Here is a 16,734-nt window from a genome sequence, read left to right as displayed (position 1 = left end):
CCAACCCCTTCCCTGGGCAGCCTGTGCCAGTGCCTGACTGCCCTTTCAGTGAAGTACTTTTTCCTAATATCCAACCTAAACCTCCCCTGGCGCAGCTTGAGGCTGTTTCCTCTCATCCTATCGCTTGTTACTGGGGAGAAGAGACCGACCCCCACCTCGCTACAGCCTCCTTTCAGGCAGTTGTAGAGAGCAATAAGGTCTCCCCTCAGCCTCCTCTTCTCCAGACTAAACAACCCCAGCTCCCTCAGCCGCTCCTCACCAGACTTGTGCTCCAGACCCTTCACCAGCTTCCTTGCCCTCCTCTGGCCATGCTCCAGCCCCTCCATGTCCTTCTTGTAGTGAGGGGCCCAACACTGAACACAGGACTCGAGGTGCGGCCTCACCAGTGCCAAGCACAGGGGGACAATCACTGCCCTGGGCCTGCTGGCCACACTATTCCTGATACAAGTCAGGATGCCATTGGCCCTCTTGGCCACCTGGGCACACAGATGGCTCATATTCAGCCAGCTGTCGACCAACACACCCAGGTCCTTTTCTGCCAGGCAACTAGGGTTGAGACTGAGCTGCTAAGTAGCAGTAGCTGAATTTTTCCAAAATTTTAGGGGCTTGTAGAGCAAAGGGTTTGCTTTGTCAGAGGCCAGACCCAACATTTAGATTTAAATACTGGACTAGTTAACTTTAGTTACATTCTTTATTTTATTTTGGCCCATAGTTTTTGATACCACCTGCTTCCTACCTGCATATTACAGATCCTAACTTCTTCATACTGAAAAAATTGTTGACCATGCATGGCACTGATAAACCATGACAGTTCTCATGACGAATTTAAATTGCAAATTATTTGGGGCAAGGAAAATCTTTTTGTTCTAGCACAATAGGGTTTTCATAATCTGCCTTATAAACTACCCCACTACAACTAATTGCCTGGCGCTTCTGCCAGCTTACTTAACTTTGGGGGAAGTTCAAAAGCGGTGGGGACTGCAACAGAATGCAGGAGGTTTCTTTAGGTGATGCAAGGGTTAAACCAGTCAACTTCTGCAAAAACAAACACATGTCATTGTCTCCAAGATTCATTTGACTCATATTGTTAAACAGGAGTTACTTCTGCAGAAACTATATCCAAATGCCTTGCAGAAGTAAAACACAATGGATAATTCTTCCAGAAGACACATATTGCATTATCGGAAAAATAATCAAAAATCCCAAACTCTGTTATACCCCAAAATGAGAGCCACGCAAAAGTCCACGAAGTCCACCGGGAATTTTACCACAGCTATTTGGTAAGACAGTCCATCTACAGTAATTAACAGCTAATAACAATTGTGTTTGGATAAAAGGTAAAAATCTCACGGCCCTCAGAAATAAGCTAAGGGAGACTAAAGGTGTATGAGAATTATTACACAGTGTGAGACGAGGCTTTTTGGACAGACAGGAACTGCGAGGCAGCCTGGTATCACTAACGGGGCTGCTGGATCACAGGGGATCGTTCCTGCAAACCGGTAGTCAGAGACCGAGACAGGCCATGCCCTCTGTTTGCTAGAGACGAACAAAACTTGTCATCTTTCAGTCCTAAGTTCTTACTTTACAGTAAGAAGTGTTTGGGGGTGAAAGCATATTGGATTTTGTTGCTGTGGTACTAATGATACATTCAAAGACTATTGCCTGCATTTTAAAAAAGAGCCTGGTATCAAACCAGTCTGTGGTTCACTAAAAATGGGTATTTCTTTGTTCTGTGTTTTCAGGTCTTATTTCCTTTAACACCCCACAATCTTTTGTGATCACCAAAGCTAACGTGCATTCTTTGTTAACAGCAAGAACGTCACTACTCTGCATTTCCAAACTTACAATGCAAGAAGAACAAAACAAATTGCTCCAGGTTTAAAAAGAAAATGTTGGCCCTGGCATGCTAATCAAAGGCAAGACTCAAACCCAAGGCCCAATAGGCCCCGTATCAAAAGGCTTTAAGATCTAAAAGCAAGTAATAAAAAGCAGCTTTAATGCAAAACGGTTTGGACTGAAACAAGAGACTTCCGTTAAATGCCCAGTACGCTAATAAAAAGGATAGCCTTGAGGTACACGCACAAGCTAGAAGTGGAAGTTGCGTGCATTTGTATTTATGGGAAGGGCAGCGCCGAGCCAGCAGCCCCGTCACTACAACCTGCTTACGTGAAGACGCCATCCGCAGCAGGAAGCAAACCCAGGCCATCACGCTTAAGCCAGCTCTGCAGCCTCGGTACTCCCTCGGAAAACAGACCTGCCCTAAAACAACATCTACTTTTCCTTTTAGCCTGATGACAAAGGTCCTAGCTATGAACTAGGACCAGGAGATAACCAGCCCTTAAGGAAACCCAGCCACCAACTCCTTGCCCTCTCCGAAGACGGCTAAACCCGAGACAACTGCTACTCTAATTCTGACTGGCAAGCATAGCTCCCTCTTTTGGGGGTGGATTGAGCAAAACAGTCCTAGACTTGCCAACAAGGAGTCTTTTCCTCTACGTTTGAACAGCACAGACCCTGAGTCTCAGTTGCTTGAAAAATGCATTTTTCATTGGAAGATTACTTGGATAAGCTAGGTCTACAACTCTAATTTATAGTCAAAGGAGCCTGTTACTACATCCTTCTCGCTGGGTCACCTGGTACCTTCGGTGACCCATCTTACATCAATCACCAAATTTGCTACGATTATTTAACAGATCTCAAGAGAGACTGAACTGGTGAATGGTAGGCAAAGTCCCTTCTCACTTACTATGGACAGCTGCCATTTATATAATAGCCTTGGAATACAAGAGGCAGTTTGTATAGCTCCAAAAATATTTCTTGGCCTTTACTCCAAAAAAGCAAATGAAACAGTCCTAAGACTTCATGAAATATTTGAACTCGTATTAATGCAAAGCTTTTTTATTATGAAGTTACCGGGAAGATTATATGCAGATGAAATTCCTCCAGGAAAAACAAGTTCTCATCTTTGTTGTCACACAATATATTAGCAGGGTTTACAGATAAGAATGTGAGTATTTGCAAAAAATCATTTCCCAAGACTAGCCTCTTGTGTTCGCGCACCAGAATACGAGAGGTCTGAATCTGCCTGAGCCTGCTCAAGTTAACCTCTGCATCCAGCCCCCAACGTGGTTCTGTCGGAAGAAGTGTGCCAAGTTAAAGCCTTACATTTGATTTTTTTTTTTTTTTTAGCATTCTGAGTTGTTAAAATGAGTATTTTTATCATTACTTTAAAAAATAATCCCGCTTTACTGTTTTTATCCAGTATAGCTTTCCTTGTGCATTTCAAGAATGAGTTTTCCAATAAAGTCTGCAGGATTCAGATTTACATCCTCACCCACTGACAGTTTAATTACTTCCATTGTAGGAGAAAGTATTTAATCACATACAGTCAGAAAAACAGCCCCTTAAATACAGGCTTTTGGGCCCATGATCCCCAATTTGAAATTCAATGAAGGAGAATGAAACATGCATACTGCGATCCATTTCCTGATTCAGAACACTTGATATTATCAAAACATACAGAGTTCTGCAGCTGACACACACATTTTTCCAAACCATCGGTAAAATCCTTCCAGCGTTTTATGCCCGTGAAATGAGGATTCGGTGTGCTTCGGATCTGATCTAAAGGCAGTGCCAGTCAATGAGCCGTACAAAGACCAACATCGTAATGCGGTGCTAATTAACATATTAAAAATAGTCCACCTAAAACGCTGCTTGAATTACGCTGGTATTTGCTGGTATTTTAACTTTCTTCTCAACAGTTACAACATTAAGTCATTGCTGGCGATTCTCAGCAATAGATACGCATTAATGGTTCCTTATTTAAAAAAAAAAAAAAAAGGAAGGGGAGGAAAGACAGGAATTCTCAGACACTCATCATGGCAATTCAGCACAAATAGGCCTGGTGAAGTCATAAAAAACAGTTGTTAAGCGTGTCAATAGTTATATATTAAAGCTGACTACCAGCACCAGCTGGTCTTCTTCCCCAAACTGGCATCTAATTCATTGCAGACAAGACAGTTAATAAATCCAGAAATGCAACTTTTAGTCGGTTTAGTCAGAGTATGCCGTACTAGCCTTTATGCTGCAATAAAGACCGATTCTGTAAGCGGCAGCAACTCACATGCAGCTAACTGCAAATATCAGCTATCAGCATATGAGAAAACGTAGTTTTAAAACGAACAAGTGGTCTTACGGCTACGTGTGTGAAACAGAATTCGGTCCCAGACGGGCCCCGTTACGTTGCACAATGACACTCATTCTGAAACAGCAGGCGCGGCGCGCGTTGGGGTATGCCGTATATATTTTATAAAAGAGTCTTCTGGAGTGGACAATAGCCAGAACACTAAAAAAAATGCTGTAACAAGAGTGAATATTTGTGCGTTTGCTTTATGAAGCTTACATTCTAATGTTTACAAAGGCCAGCACTTATATAAGACTCTCCACTAACAAACAAATCTGGAATACATCAATTGTACAGGTAAGTCAGCCAAAAATAAGCAATAGCTATGCTCTTCTCCGTTTTAAGAAAGCATGCAATAGGTTTCCCCCTTCTGCCACCCCTTGCTCAGATTTCTAAATCACAGTACCAATAAAAGCAGGCTATAATGAAACGGGGGCACAGGTAACAGGTTGGATTTTCTCACAGACTGTTTATCCATATTTTGCAAATGTAAAAGCAGCCTTCTTTTAGCATCAAGAAGGCAGAGAAGATACAAGCATGAATAAAAAAATAATTAAGCGATTTAAGACATCGAAAATTCAAGAAATAGCACTGTGCATATACAAATAAAATTAACATTCAATACTGTAGAGCTCATTTAAAAATGGCACCAATGGACAATATTTTACAATATGCACATTTATTTGAGGTGGGGAACTAATGCTCCACAGGTGAAAATGATAATACAAATAATAGTGCCACTGTTGGCCCATTATAGTACTTCTTACAATTTAATGGAAACACTTTTAAAAATAATCTGGTATGTACACGTCCTCTGGAAACTCAACGGCTTCTTCAGAACAGAAAAAACTATGGTTCTCCCCCTCCCCTTTTTAGCCAGACAGTATTGCCAGAGATTGTGCTCACTTTTAAAGCACATAATCTTACTTTAAATTCAGTGCTATTTTCTTTCAAAAAGATCAGAAGTTGTACTTTTAGATAACAAAAGCATTTATGTTACAAACATTCAAAAATGGAAGCTTATGATTCTGGCAGACAATGTTGCGTATTAAATACAAACCAGCCAGCAATTACTGAACATAAAAAACTTATTCAATCATAAAAAAATACTATAATTCATCACCACAGACTTTTTACATAGTTATAAATAATAAATAGCATAACACAGTAGATTACAAACGGATTTATTTTGCCCCGTTAAAGTCTTTAAAAAGTAAAATATCTATTGTCTTACCTCAGACTGACCAAGGTACTGTATCAAGACTACTCATAGCTCAAATACAACTCCTTCGCCAAGCAATTTGCAGAGCTCGTATTCAATCCAAACTTTTAAGTCTTTCCTTAGAAATCGAACGTTCGCTTAGCTGCTTGCCCCGCTCACGACCAAGAAAGGTACAAGCGCTGCACGCAGCGGCTGCAAAGGGCGTTACTTTGGCTGCCATCTCACAGCAGTCGGGACTGCCCACAGCACCTCGCGATGGAGCACGCACCTGGGAAAGGAACACTGAGGAAAGCAGCACCGACGACAGATTCTGGTAAGCACTCTATAAAGAAGCTGTACACAAAGGACTTTTCCCACCCACCCCTCTGGTTTACATTCCGTAATTTTGTAACAATGTCCCCTAAGGCACAAAAATACCTATGACCTCAATGCCACAGGAGACATCGACGGTGCCGTACATGGTTCTCCTACACAGTAGTTTAAATAACTTAGTTATCTGCACTGTATGTCTTAGATCGAGGCATGGATTAATTATCCTTGGCCAAATCTTGCTGAATATTGACCTTATTTCATACAATCTGTAGGATAAAGGACCTGGGGAGAGAACTATGCAGCTATTTTAGTCATGTTCGTAGAGTATTGTTATTTCTTCACTGATGGCAAAAGTGCCAGTCGTTAGTAATTCTGTTGTGTGGTTTGTGGTTTTTTTTTTTTTTTAATGTAATAGAGTGAGATTTCCAGACCCACCGTGGTCTTCTGTAATAAAAACGACTAGCAGCACTAAGAAAATAAAAGATATTTTTTCTCCCGTCTGTAAGAGAATTTGAGGCTAGTGACTGAAAAAAAAAAAAAAGGCAAGAATAGTTTTATACTCAATGGTAGAAGTGCCAGAGAATAAATTAGTATTTTCAAATCCTTCCGAACCAAATTATTTCCCTAGACATAGTGACCACGATAATGATAGAAATATTTTCCTAAAAATTGCAACACTAATAGGTCGATACCTAGTCTTGGAATCAAAAAGTGTATGCAAGTTCCTGAAAGCAAAAAGTTAGTATAATCTGAGCAGACATCTTGTTTAGAAAATAAAATCGCAAAACCAGACATTAATATGGTCTACAATGTCCATTAAATGGATAAATCAAAATCACTGGAAAGTCGCCAAGGATTACAGTTACAATAATTTTTCCTTTTAATAATCCACATGTTCATGGTTCAAGGATCAGAGTTCGTTTCTCTGTACAAGTGTACAGTAAGGGAACAGCACAGCCAGACACTGACTCAGAACTTAAGTCACTTAGGTGAGAGATCATCCATCAAAATGAATGAAGAGCATGAGTTTGAGCATGTTACTGGAGACTCTGTGGTTATGCTGCCTTTAGTCAGTGAGTCAGAGGAAGAGCCAACACTGCTGCTACTCCCATCAAGAATATCTGAAGACAGGCTGGGGAAAAAGAAAAAGGTTATTTAGTAACAGGGGCATGGTGACTTTGCGTACAAAGCTAACGTACTTTCGCCGTTGTAGAAACGATGTAGGAGACCTATACTACCACTCAGTCTTTACTGCAAGACTGGCAGCCCTGAAGACTCCTTGTTTTCTGTAGCATGTTATATATATATTCATGCTCCTTATGGGAATGAGGAGCAGAATTTTTTTTTTTTTTTTAACATGCAGAATAAATTGTGACTCTGATATTAATCAGCTATAGAAAGGAGGTGACAACTAACAAGAATAAAACCTTAAAAGGTTATAGGAAAGGAATGATAAGAATCTAATCCGCAATGCAGCGGAGATGTCATTAATTAGCTAGTACGTTCTTTAATGTTGCACTACTCAAAGCGAGATTTTGAAACCCTTGTAAATAAAGCATTCCTGTGTTTGGATTTCGAAGGCTTGATACAAGATTCCAGAGGGCACAGAAATTGATGCTTTTGCAATTTAGCTGGAAGCAAGACGAAAAAAATATTTCTAGGCAGTTTCAAGTTTGTAGGTAAACTGAAATTATAGCAATACAGAGTTGATATTTTGGAATACTTAGTATCTGACCCTTGACACAAAAAAACTCAGCTTTTCATGATCATAATACAGAAAGGAGACAGACTATAACACTAAAAATTATGAATGTATCACCATGAACTATGTAACTGCAGTAACTATTCACACACACTTTTTCTAAGTATTCAGATAAGTACCACAGATACTACACGACCACCGCCTACAACAACCTGAAACGATGAAGCATCTTTGAGGCAAAGTAACTTTGCTTATGAACCAACAGGGATTTGTAACAATTACATGCAGTATAAAAGTTTTGATACACAAAATCTAGGCTGGAGTCTGCTCAGGAAGAATTGATCACAGGAGCAGGAACACTGTCACACTACACTACCACAGGAATAGTTCCCAGTAATATGCATATGCAAGCTACACACAAAGTATGTTTCTGCAAACAAACAAACAAACAAACAAAACAAGAAAGCTTGTGATAAACGCACATTCCCTGTTTTGGCATTTCAGAGCACATGAAATAGTTTACCATGAACTCAGATCTGTCAGATGTGTAACATCTGGAGAAAGCATGTTGGTTGTTCCTTGAAAAAGTCTCTTTGGCTGACTTTCAGTTTCCATTTCACCTAAGGAAAATAGTGCAAATAATCAAACTCACTTGAGTCTCTGGAACGTCCATTTAATATTTGTCTGTTGTAAAAGAGAGGTTTGTCCCACAATAGAGCAAGGTTGCATCTGTAACATGGCAAGTCCTCTAATTCAGCCAACCAAGCACTTGGGTAAGACATTCATTTGATGCTAGCTGTTGTTTAACCATCCAGTCCATCCTTAATTTAACTAATGCTTCTGCAGTATCTGAGGGGCTACAACGATCTCAAAGACACAAAACCAGGCACTTGCTAGTTAGACTACAATCAGACAAAATAATCTAAAACAAACTAATTACTGTGACTTAATTTTAAGTAAGCAGTTGAGATGAAGCAACTGACGTAAGCCAAAACACAGACATTAAAATTCTCAGTGATTATGAAAATAGGAATGCCAGCTTGGTTCACAGTTTCACCCTCCTGCGTACAACAAATTCTGATGCATATGTACACTTTTATAGAAAAGCTGAATAGAAAAAAACTGGCATGTGTATGCATTTCCACTTACTCATCATGGATCAGACTATCTTTGTACCTGTCATCATCTACTGACATTAAGAGATTAAACACGATAGGGAGAATTCATGTAATCTGTTCAGTATAATCTGCCCTGAGAATGAGCTAGCTCATTAATAGCTTCTGCACAATAGACACATTGGAAATATCACAAACTTGCCAATAACAAGCTTAAAGAAAAAAAAAACCCTCCCAGCTACAGCATATTTTAATTTTTAGTTTGGCAACAAAATCGTATGAAATGGAAATAAATTTTCTGGCTTTTTACCTACACTTCACAGCAGTTGTAGTGTCAGTTTGAAAGGCTGACAGAGGTTAAGCATTACAGCAAACCAGCATATATTAATACGTTATGCAAGAGAATTATACTACCACTCATTTTATAAAAGACTGATACCCCCCACCCCCAAATTTCCTATTTCCTTTAGCCCACAGGGATACATTCTCTTCTTTGAAGGGAAGGAATAACAGCTTCTATCAAGCAGAACGGGCAAAAAACATTTAAAAAAAGACTTGGTCTTACACAAAAATGAAGAAAACCCAAACCACCAACTTAGGTAACTCTTTTGCCACTTGAAATTTCACAAAGACAAATCTGCACTGCTACAACACATTGCACAGTCTACCAGTATTAATGCCCTAGAGCAGTGAAATATTCTTCAATACATTGCCTTCTTCCCTCCACATATCGTGGTGTCAATTTGATACCACGTCACATCTGTAGAATATGAACCATAAAGCCACTGCTGAAATTCAGAAAATAACAGGATTACGTATTTAGGAAAAGAAATTAGGTTCATTTAAATGGATATTTTAAAATTAAGTAACATTTTTAAAATTCCTTGATATTTTACGTAAAAAAGGCAAACTCATAGCTCCACTTGGGAAAAGACGCTCCACAAGAGCACATGGATAGGGTGAGGAAAGCTTGCCCTTTACCTGCACTGTTTTTATTGTAAAATGTTTAAAGTAAAACAACACAGTATGAATATCTATTTCCTATTGATCGTTGAGCTTGATAAACTTTTGTTCAATTTTTAATGCCTCTAAAATTCATAGAAAACAACACCCAAGATAGAATTGGCATCTATGAGAAAACTTGTTTCTCTCCCCTGTCAATTCAATATAAATTAGACAACATTCTCTATTTGATAGGAAAAGCACTCCTAAAAAAACCCAATAAACACTAACTGTTCTCAAAGACTAAATATAATTCTTGTAAAATAAAAGGGCATGCTTTTGGTGCAGTTAATAATGCCTAAGTTAAAAAAAAATAAAGCAGAAATGATAAACATAGCTGGGGGCACACTTGCAAATCTCAGTCTCACAGTTCTGCTACGGAGACTTGTTCTGGGATGCAATTTGAATATCCTTAAGACAGAATACTTCCAGGAAAGAATGCAGTTTTCCCCCTTCAGGAGGAAAGAGCACTGATCTATTCCATTTCTCTAAACACTCACCTTCTGAACTTTCAGAGTAAAACCAAACATTCAGTACTAAGTTTAGCATGATACTGCATGATAAACAACATTCCTAAGATGATCTGAAGGGTGTGCATTGTACAGTGGTACTCCAGAATGTCAGAGCTTACGAATATTTGTAACATTTAATTTGATGTGGAATAAAGTTTGCCTCTTTCAAGCAGCAGCTGCTTCGAAAGCGTTTCATTCTTGTGTTTTAGCCTAGCTACGTTATATTGTATAAGTTACAACAGGTAAATTCCAGTTCACCATGGATACAAGTGCATTATATTTACAGAACAACAAAAAAAAAAAAGGGAGAGAACTGTATCCAGCTGCAAAACTACATCCATATTAAAACATCTGATAATGTAAATACACGTACCTTTTCTTTTAATGGGGCCAAGAACACTGGGCCTGATACAGTTGATTGGACTTTGACTCCTCCTGCTAGAGAGAGAATACTGATTGCCAAGTCTGTAAAGGTTCCAGGTTTGAAGACCACCACAGCTAGCATCAAATCCACAGAGCCGTATCACATGAAATGTTCTTTAAAACTATGCCTGCACAACTGGAAGGCTTAGGGAGTCCCAATACATAGATAACAAAGAAGTGCTGCCTATTAGAGCAGATCATTTGCCACACAAAGCTGTAGTAAATTTTCTAGGGTCTTCTTCCCTTAGTGCATCGCACCCTTACTTCAATCCATTTCTAAATTGTGTGTAATATTTATATAAAATTGATATGCTGACAAAGTTAATAAAGTTCATTTGAAGTACCTAGGAATTTCCCCACAAGTTACCAAGTCTCACTTAAAGCTGACACAGGCTCCTGTAAGAGCTCCCACATAAAGCTGCCATTGGTAACGGCTGGAACTTTCAGAGAATTTTTATGTGGCTATACTTCAGCTATTGTAAAACTAAAGTCTTTATTTTAATGCCTTAACATCAGCTTTAACTAATCTTTGTGCTAGCCTCGGAATTTAAGCCAATGTATACCTGTTACTTGCAGATGTTACTTACTTGGAGAATCGCCTTGTTGGACTGGGAATAGGACTTGGCGGTAATCCGTTACTGCTCACAAACATTTGCAATGACGGCGAAAAACATTGCTGCAGAAAAAGTCACATTAAGATGCTTCAGAATTTCCTTTTAAATACCCAGGTGTTTCCCCCCACCCTCCAAACAAAACATCTCGAAATCAAAGAAAACCTAGTAAGAGAATAAGGCAGAGATGATCAAACGCAATCTTAGAAGCATTAAAATTTAACTGGTGCAAATATACTGGCTAATGCAACACTGCTCAGATTAACCTAAAATTCAAACCCACAAGAAATCTGAAATTGAAATAGATGCTGTTTTCTAAATAAGAGACGGTTGTTTCCGTTCTTCCTGTTACATTTATAAACAGCAGTACAGTACTTGGGATTTACTTCTTTCAAGGGGCTTGTCAAACAAACAAGTTGAGTTTACTCAAAATACTTCTGACCTGAAAATCTAACACAGTATTCCAGAGTAGAACAGAGTATTTAGTTCTGCGGTTCTGCAGGTAATCTGAACTTAGCCCATAGCTAAGCACAAAAGTGTTTCTGTCCGTGTTTACTGCTTTACAGTTGTGATTCCAAAGGCACAGGACCAGCTGTCAGCATAAGTGTTATACTAGGAACACATTTACCCAGCACTACTACGTGGCTGCTCCATGCATCAATACTGGTAGAGGCACACAATAAAACAGCAGTACAAAAGCAGAACCACAGAACAAGGTGAAAACGAGGTCAAGCAGCCCATCTTTAAACACAGTTGCCAGTTTCTCGGTGCTACATCTCGGTCTCCCAATCCACACTGGAAAAAGTAGTTTATTTAAGATCCACCTCTTCCCTTTTTCCAGCATGTGCCATCAGTCTTCAGCGCAAATTCAGCATGCCCGAGTCCTTCCTCGCAGTGAGTTTACGCCTTCCTTTCCATAACTGATGGACATATTTTCATCCTCCTCACCACACAGATTTGCAGCTTCTGGTCTTTGCCTACAGCCTTACTCTACACGTATGATACATTCCGATTTCAGTGCTTCTTCCCCAGTATCCCCCCACTTATGCAGCTGAAGATCATGTCCAAATCTGATTACTCTGATGACCTCTTCCAGCTTCCCCAGAACCAGAACCCTAACCTGTCCAAACATTGCACAAATAGCAGCAACTGAAACCACTCAGTGTGACAGAACTGGCACATTGCTGAAACTCTGCAGGCTCTAAGATGGGAAGCATCCGATTCTTGGAAACCAATAAAATGTGGGTTTGCGTTGGCGGGTGTGTTGTTGTTTGGTTGTGTTTTTTTATTTTTTAAAAACTAACAAGCAATTTGTGAAGTTACACATCTTCACAGTTCACCTTGGTCTAAAATGTTCTCTCAGTTTGGTATTTCACTTAATCCTACCTTTCCTATTCCTCTTGTAGGTGAAGGTGCAGGCGAAACTGGAATGAAGTCTATTCTCTTTGGGGAGGAAGATTTCTCAGACTTGTCCAAGTCATTGTCGCTCTGTAAATACAAGGTTTCAGACTTAACGCTGGCACAGGACGCTACCTTAGAATCCAAGGCACAGCCTTCTAATGGAAAGTCACTGGGCCAAATGCACAAAATAGCTAAAGCAGATGAGCTTAAGTTCTTCTCAAATTATTTTCACTTAATTCCTCTCTTTCCCTTAAATTCGTCAGTTGAGTGTAAAAGTAGAATTAAATAGGAAACGTCTATAAAGAGATTACCAGGCTCAAGCTTTCCTCCCATGACTGGCTTATCTGCATTGCTGTCTGCACTTCCCTAGAATACAAAAAATCCCATCAGTAGCTACAAAGAGGATAACTCTGGCTATTTTATCATCTTGTTTCAATAACACTCACCTTTCATGTGCTGTTTCTCTGTTCATTAAATCCACTCCTTCCTCCTGCAGGAGATAAATGTCATAAGTTTTCCCATAACATTTGATTCATTACAGGTACTTGGAGTAACACTCGCGATTCAATAATTTGCCGTCAGAATTGACATATGAACAGTAGGAGCACTCCAGAAAGAAGAAGCTGCTACCAGCCCAGCTCACCGTTTCTCCTGAATGAAACAACACTTCAAAAATGCAAGGTAGTTTAAACACGACAACAAGAAGCCTTGCAAGGATGCTTCTTTGTTGAAATTAAGTCTTAAAAAGACTCCGTTTCCTCTAGTACTTGAAAAACTCAATGGGAAAGAAACTCCCATTATGTAGGTACTTCAATACTACATAATACTTTTCATTCTGTTACTTTATACAGATAAAAAATACACTTACCCTTCTGATCTGATGAAGTCGGCTACTAGGAATACGAATAGGAGATGATGACAACAACTGAAAAAACAAAAAGTGACAGTCACAATGATCAAATCACACATCAACAGCTGGCATACATCCTATTTACCATCACCTACATTCTTAGTGAATTAAAAATGAGCTGTACAACTACATGTGGATGACTCAAATAATGTTGCAAAAAGAAAACACTGACCTTCAAGAGAAATTACTTGTTTTGCCACTTACAAATTCATTCTATCACTCAGCAAGTGGCACAGATCTCAGACTGGCAAGCAGATACTGCCTAGCATCTCAAATACACAAATAGCTATATGTGCCATTTGGACAAGCAAGGTATTATAAATGAAACTATGAGCATTATACAGTTCCCTACTGCCTAAAGTAAGATGACAAACTCCTGTACTAACTTACTCAACCAGCTGGCTATTATAAAGGAGAAATCTCAGTGTTTCAGCTCCGTCTTGAACAACACGCCCTAAAACTTTACTTTCGCAATTTTTCAATTGCGTACAATTTTATGCGTCTAATTCCTCTGGAACTTTGGCTACCGTCACATACAAACGGGCCAACAGTTCCCACTCAGGATGCCCACGTGTCTACTGTAACACCTACTGATTTGAGTTCCAAAGTTTTGGATTCTTTTTCTTAAGAAACCTCATAATAGAAGATCTTGAACTAAAATTCCATCTCACTTCTGAGCAGAAGACATAGAAGAAACATATTTCAGGACTTCAAGTTCTAGGGATTTTGAGAAAAGCAATACTTAATCTTCACTACCCTCAGATGAGAAAGAACAATTTTAGTGGAAAAGAGCATACAGATCCCCGAGTTGACAAGGGAAGGGTGAAAAAAAGAAATACGTCTTTGAAAAGTTAAAGAACTGCAGCATTGTACGCTACCAGACTTGTATAAGAGAGGGCAGAATATCACCCAGCAAATAAATTACTCTTCTTTAAATAATGTCTAGTGTGCAGCCTTCACAAAAAAAAGTAGCCCAGTCAAACAAACAGGCTGACAAAGACTTGTGCCTCTCTCTTCCATTTTTCAAGCAAATTGCAAGACCCTTTCAATACTTCTAGTTGTGACAGCAGTTTTCTCTTCCATGGTCAGGTCCAAATTAGCTTTAAGGCTGTACTTAATACTGGGAATCACACATAGCTTCAGCTATTGTTCTCTTCTTGGGGACATACAGTTAATACACCAGTATTATTTCATTGTAGGTTGCAGTTACAGGTGAAAAAAAATGCATATTATGCAGCCTGGAAGCTCGCTAGGATGCTTAGGGCAAATACAGATCAAGTTTAACTTCATTTCTCCAGCCCAATTATTTCTGGCTAGGTGTAAACAAACATGCTTAAGATTCCTTACCATGCTGTGACGGCTCATAACTGTTGTACTGTTCCTGCGAGTTCGCAACACGTAAGGCTGAAAAACCTGGGAGTTGTCACTGGAGGGGGAAAAAAAGTTCCATAAACAACTTTCTAAGAAGCGCGTTGCATAAAAGCACACAGCGCTGTGACACACGCGCCAGTCTCCGGCGCACCGAAAACGTCCATTTTATTTCAGCAGAAGCACCGCTTCCACTGAGGGAGCCCAGCCAGCGCTTTTCTCCCGCCAGCCTGCGGAGATCCCCACGCTGCGCTGCCGCAGCGACCAGAAGCGACCCGCCGCCTCCACCGGAGCATCCCCAGGCACAGGCGAGACGTTTCAGAGGCCTCCTCCGCGCACCGGCCCGGGCGCCGGGGGCCTGCAGGGAGCACGGCCGGCGGCGGGGCCTGGCGCGCTGCGGGAGCGCAAGGGGCCCGCCCGCCCGCGGCCGATGCCGCTGGAGCGGCCGAGCCCCGCCGGGCAGGGCGCTCCCGGGGCGGGCCCGGCTCCCGCCGGGGCTCGGGGGCCGCCGCGGGCCGGGCCGCGCCGCGCTCACCTGAGCCCGTGGATGAGGGGGGCGCTGTTCGATCGCCTCAGGCCGCCCCCGTCGCCCGGGGCCGCGGCGCTCCCCGGCGGCAGCTCCAGGTCCAGCTCCATTTTCTCCTGAGCCATCGCGGCGGCGGCGGCGGCGGCTCCGGCTCCTCCCGCTCCGCCGCGACGCCCATTCACTGCCGGCGCCCGCCGCGGCTCCTCATGCCGCCGCTCCCCCCGGCCAAGCGCGGCGCGGCCGCCCCTACAGGCCCCGCGGGCGGCGCCGCAGGCAGAGTCCGGGGGCGCGCCGGGCCCGGCGAGGGGGGCGGCCCCAGCAGCGCCCCATGCCGGGGGCAGCCCGGGGGGCGGCCCGTTCCCCCACCCGCTCTCGCCGACGGACGAGGGCCCCGCCGCTGCCGCCGCCTCCGGAGGGGAGCGAGCGCCTGGGTCCGGACACCCCCCCGCGCCCGCCGCCCCGCAGCGCGCATGCGCGGGACGCGGGGCGGAGGCAGCGCCGCCCGCCGCCCAGGACGCACGCGTGCCGCCGCCGCAGCCCGCCACTGCGCATGCCCGGGCGGCCGGCGTCGGGCCCGAGCCCCCGCTTCGGCCGCCTTCGGCCTCCCGAGAGCCTCCGGAGCGGGGGCGCGCGCTGACTGGCTGGCGGGGCGGGGCGTGTGTTTGAAACGGTACAATGGGCGCCGAGATGCCGTGGCGCGTCGGGCGGGGGCGTGGCCTGCCGGGGGCGCGGCCTGGCCGGGGAGACCCGGGTTCGAGCCCGGCGGCGCCATAAGCCCCGGTGCGCTCTTCACCGGGCCCGTCCCCTGCCCGGACGGGAGGCAGCGGGAGCAGCGTCCAGGGTTACAAACGCTCTCCTCCGCTTCAATCCCGCAGCCTTTTCCAGTTTTTTTCCCAGCTTTGTTTTGCTGCTGAAGAATGTAACGTGTTTTTAATGACAAAGCACGCCCCTGCACCGTTTCCAGAAATCGGGCATAAAGTTCGTTAGGAGACGTGATTCTCGCCCTGGCTGTATTTAGCTTTTGGACTGACCTTTCCAATTCCATTCCAAGCAGTCAAAGTATCTACATTTGCGCTTACCGATTTTTATTTTCTACTATTTTTCTGGAATAACAATCGCGACATACACATTTGTCTCTTACACGCAGGGGGTCTTCAGGGTCTTTGCCAGCACCAAATTTAAAAAGGTTTTCATTTTCTTCTGGGAAGCAGCAGTTCTTTTTCCAGAGCGCTAGGTACAGAAACAGCTAACAGAAAAGTTAGGATTTTTCATCATTTCCACTTTCTTAAGCGCGCACACGGCTGTATGAATTATTCTCTTGCTTCAAAACGATTGAAGGTAGATGCTCCCAGGTAACCGAGTAGAACTATTGCTTCTATAGCTTGCTGTTTATTATGGTACTTCTTGTATTTTTTGTTAATCGAGGCTGACTCGAGCGTATTCCATT

At 42.5% G+C, this 16,734-nt stretch overlaps 1 protein-coding gene across 2 annotated transcripts; it reads right to left on the bottom strand.

Moving 5' to 3' along the window:
- Positions 1-2,933: 2,933 nt before the first annotated feature.
- On the bottom strand, positions 2,934-15,726 carry LOC309595810 (PABIR family member 2-like). 2 transcript variants are annotated; one of them, XM_082323170.1, is made up of 10 exons: positions 15,297-15,554; positions 14,741-14,819; positions 13,352-13,408; positions 12,930-12,973; positions 12,795-12,849; positions 12,469-12,570; positions 11,059-11,147; positions 10,422-10,483; positions 7,943-8,039; positions 2,934-6,849 (listed from the first exon to the last, which is right to left on the bottom strand). In XM_082323170.1, the coding sequence occupies exons 1-10, from the start codon at positions 15,410-15,412 to the stop codon at positions 6,699-6,701; spliced, it is 852 nt and encodes a 283-aa protein (XP_082179296.1). In that variant the 5' UTR covers positions 15,413-15,554; the 3' UTR covers positions 2,934-6,698. The 2 variants fall into 2 exon arrangements, with proteins under 2 accessions (XP_082179296.1, XP_082179297.1); XM_082323171.1 differs by having other exon boundaries at positions 2,935-6,849; positions 10,422-10,486; positions 15,297-15,726.
- Between the last annotated feature and the right edge of the window lie 1,008 nt (positions 15,727-16,734).

The sequence above is a fragment of the Platalea leucorodia genome (assembly GCF_965183815.1).
Source record: "Platalea leucorodia genome assembly, chromosome: 10".
NCBI lineage: Eukaryota > Metazoa > Chordata > Aves > Pelecaniformes > Threskiornithidae > Platalea > Platalea leucorodia.
Note: the sequence above shows the minus strand (reverse complement) of the source record. Positions and strands in the feature narration are given on the sequence as shown.